The sequence below is a fragment of the Plectropomus leopardus genome, unplaced genomic scaffold (assembly GCF_008729295.1).
Source record: "Plectropomus leopardus isolate mb unplaced genomic scaffold, YSFRI_Pleo_2.0 unplaced_scaffold17946, whole genome shotgun sequence".
NCBI classification, from domain to species: Eukaryota; Metazoa; Chordata; class Actinopteri; order Perciformes; family Serranidae; genus Plectropomus; species Plectropomus leopardus.
In genome coordinates, this window is record NW_024619327.1 from 1 (window position 1) to 3,800 (window position 3,800).

The 3,800-nt window shown below is 44.6% G+C and overlaps 1 protein-coding gene across 1 annotated transcript; it reads right to left on the reverse strand.

Annotated features, from left to right (window-relative positions):
* Positions 1-83: 83 nt before the first annotated feature.
* On the reverse strand, positions 84-3,428 carry LOC121964966 (G patch domain-containing protein 2-like; the record flags this gene model as incomplete). The annotated part of the gene is made up of 4 exons (XM_042515138.1): positions 84-460; positions 638-702; positions 1,799-2,349; positions 3,185-3,428. Coding segments are annotated over 4 exons (1,138 nt in total), but the record flags the coding sequence as incomplete, so codon positions are not given.
* Positions 3,429-3,800: the final 372 nt, after the last annotated feature.

The window sequence follows — 3,800 nt, forward strand, 5'->3', positions numbered from 1 at the left end:
TTTTTTTTAAAGGCACAGGTAGAGGATTTTCTTCCCTACATTTATTGTACAACAACATTATATAGCACTGATCATTGACTTGATGTGTGTTTGCCTCCTACTGGTCCTGAGTGAGACTGCAACAACACAGTGACATTTATGCCGCTACGCTTTCCCATTGTCCCTCAAACCTTTCACTACTTTCAAAATACATTATAAACCACATTCAAAAGACATTTATTACAGTCCTTGTTCAAGTGTACAGTCCATGTTTCCAGCCTACCTCTCTGTGCTCCAGGGCTCATGAGTGGGAAGGATCCAGTGAGGATGCTGTTGAAGACGGGGTCAGCTAGGTCCAGCTCCTCTGACCCCGTCTCCCTCTCCCACCAAGGAACCACTCCCGCTATCCCACAAGCACCTCCGGGCCCTGAAACGGAGCCCGGCTCCCCCTCATAGAACCAGTCGCTCTGCTCATCATCAGCTGGAGGAGAGAGAGCAGAGGCAGGAAATGTGACCTCGGGTTCATCAGCAACACCACAGATGCACTTGTGTTGACTTGCTATCACATGAGGAATATATTTTTTACTGAAAGAAAAACAACAGTGTGTTCACGCCTTTTAGGTCTGACCATTAATTTTAAAACGTATCTGAGATGTACCTTGCCTTCCCTCGTCATTAGTGTAGAGGCCTCCATCACTGCTGTTACTGACACTGCTGGTCTCACTGAAAAGGAGAGAGTAGAAGATGGAAATTACAAAAAGTATTTAAATACTTTTCACACAAGAACACTGTCATTTATTATTTAATGGAGGATAAACTAGCAAGCTCACACACACCATGGCGTAAGTTTTGGTATTTATACTAAAATGCTATTTTTTTGACAGCTTATAAATATGTTTTTCTACCACCCTTTTTTCAAGGTTCCCACTTGTTTTCATAGACATAACGTCAAAACTTTTCCAAGATATTTCAAGGACCCATGATTTTTCACGTATTATTTTAACATATCAGATTCAAACTATTCCAGCATAATTTTGGCGAGCTGGCATACATGAGGAGAGAGACCTAACGCGGGGGAGGAAATGAGAAAGACGTGATCATAAACAAAGTACTGTCTCACATTGACACATATTAGAGCTACGTTACCTCGACATCTACAGAAAATAAATTTCTCATTAAGTTAAATTTCGTGGACAGTTATCCAAGATGATTACTGTAACAATGTCATCGCACACAACAAAATTCCTAACTTTGCCAAAACTATTAATTTTGACTAATTCCATTTCTTTTCCAACCCTGGATCATGAAATTCCAGTACTTTTCCAGGTTTTCCATGACCATCAGAGCCCTTGACAACAGAGGCAAAGCTTTTTAAATGTTACATGTTGTCTAAAGACAAGCAGCCGTAAAATGACATCTTATCAACAAAAGCCAGAGACTGTGTCGTATTAACTTGCTGTGAGCTGAAAATTCACAGCAGTGCGGTCTCTGACTCCCTCAATGCCGTTGCCGGCACGTCCGCAACCGCAAAGTGTAGAGTGAAAGTCAAGAGCACTCTGCAGTTAAATCTGGGGACCAAAATGTCCCCAGAAGTACACTGCACAGAAAAAAAACACTGCTCAGCTTGATGATACTTCATTCGACTGAGGATCTCCAACTGATGATTCGAACCTCTGACCTAGTTGATGGCTGATATCCAGCCCTACACAGAACAGAGTTTATCCTCACCTGCTGACCTACAGTGTCACAGTATACAGAAGCAGAGAAAGAGGAGTTGCAACTTCTGGAAACATCAAAAAACAAAAGTCAAAACACTAACCACCTGTCACTCATGTCCTCATCTGAGCCCTTCTGCTCCTCCAACTCCATCTTGTCCTTGGACCCTTCCGTTGGAGAACAGATGGGGTCCTCACTCTCCACCACCACCCCTTCATCTGCAGCCTCCATTCCCAGTCTGTGGGGGGCCAGTTTCCTCTTTTTCACCCTATTCTTCCCTCCTCCTGGCCCCATCAGTCCACCTCCACAGAGCTCCATGGGACCCCTGCCCTCGTTTGCACACAGTCTGTGCGGCCTGCCGCCAACTCGGGCTTTGGGGACAGGTGGGGGCCCTAGCATGGTTGAGGAGGGGGGTTCTGACTCCGCAGGTGGGTCTACAGCCATACGTTTGACCTTACGTCTCCGTCTGAGGCTGCGAGTTCCCTCTGCGGACCCCAGGACGCCCAAGTCGTCTGGCCAAAGCGGACGCTTGCTACGTCCTGTGTCAGCTGTTAGAAGGGTGCGCCGTTTGGGGCCAAGTTGTTCATCTGAGTCGCTGTTGTCGCGGGCATGGCTGTTGGCAGCAGAGACACCTCCTGTACTGGCACGGTAGTCCTGCAACACACGTCATGGTGAATATCAGATGGGGATTATGATGCTAAATTAGGAAACAAATTTGAAGATGTTAATACGGCCAAAGCGATATTTGAGTGAGGCTGAATTTAGGTCACATCTACAGTAACACATTTTCATTCTGAAACAGCTTTTTATAATAAAAACGATCTCTGAACACACAAGCATTTTAGCATTGTTTCAGAAATAATCTCAATTTATACTAACACGCCTAAAGGCGCATATAACCAGATCATTCACGTACACTGGACATGAATGCTGGGCAGTGGTTCCCAACTGGTCTGGCCACTGAGTCAAGATTTCTCCTCTGACATTAGTTTAAGGCCCACACATTAGATAAAATAGCACACTTTTTTTTCACAAAATGTAAACATCTTGGCTTAGAATACAAAGAAATAAAACACAATGTAAGAATAAACAGAAACAGCATTTCAAAATAAAAGCACATTCACAAGTCACTTGTGATCCCTTAAGAGTGGACCGGCGACCCACTTTTGGACCCAGCCCACTAGTTGGGGATGATTTTTCTTGGGTCTAGTATGAAAGAGGAACAAAGACAGATGTTCCTTGTGAAATATCCAGAGTCAGGTTGCATTAAAAGCTATCCTTTTTCCTTCTCAATCTAGTAATGACTTACTTGTTTGCGAGAGCTCCCATTTTTTGCACTTTGCAAGGACACAGGGTGAACAAGGCACCAACATTTCTAGAAGTGTCTTTCTCAAGGACCTTTCAGTTTTTCTTGGCAGAAGTTTGCAGCAAGAAATGAAAGGTCTTAAGTTGAAGAACTGTGTGTCAGTGTAATCACCGATCCACTCACCTTGTGTTCCTCCACACTGGACTCTGAGCCCTCACTGAGGTGGCCCGTCTCCCAAGGCGGGTGTGGGTTATCCGAGCGTCTTTTCCTGCCCCTCCGCTTCCGAGCCTGCCTCTTCAGCAGACAGCCCACGGCCAGTGCATGGTCTCCTCCGTCACCAAAACCACCACGGGCTGCTTGCTCAGAGCTCTCCTCCAGTGCTGACACCAGGTCATGGACCAGCTCGTCCATCGTCCGGCGAAAGTGCCTGAGGAAGGAAAGAGGGGAAACTGATTAAAACATTTTGTTACAAGTAGAGACACTTACAAGAGTGTATAAGTACAACTTGTGTTTTATTGGAGCTATGAGCAGTGTGTGCACGAAAGATATGGGTGCTGCTGGGTGACTTATTGACATAGCGGGCCATAAAATAAAATCTGTGTGCGCGTGTAGGAATGATTTGCAAATTGCCATTGGGAGAGGAGGCGACAAGCAAATATGGGACTATCATTGTCGTAAATCTACAGTGGGGAAAATAAGAATTCAACACATAAACATTTCTTTCATTAAAAATATTTCCGATGCAGCTATTCACATGAAACTGATAGTAACTAAATACAACAATGCAGATAAAAAATCA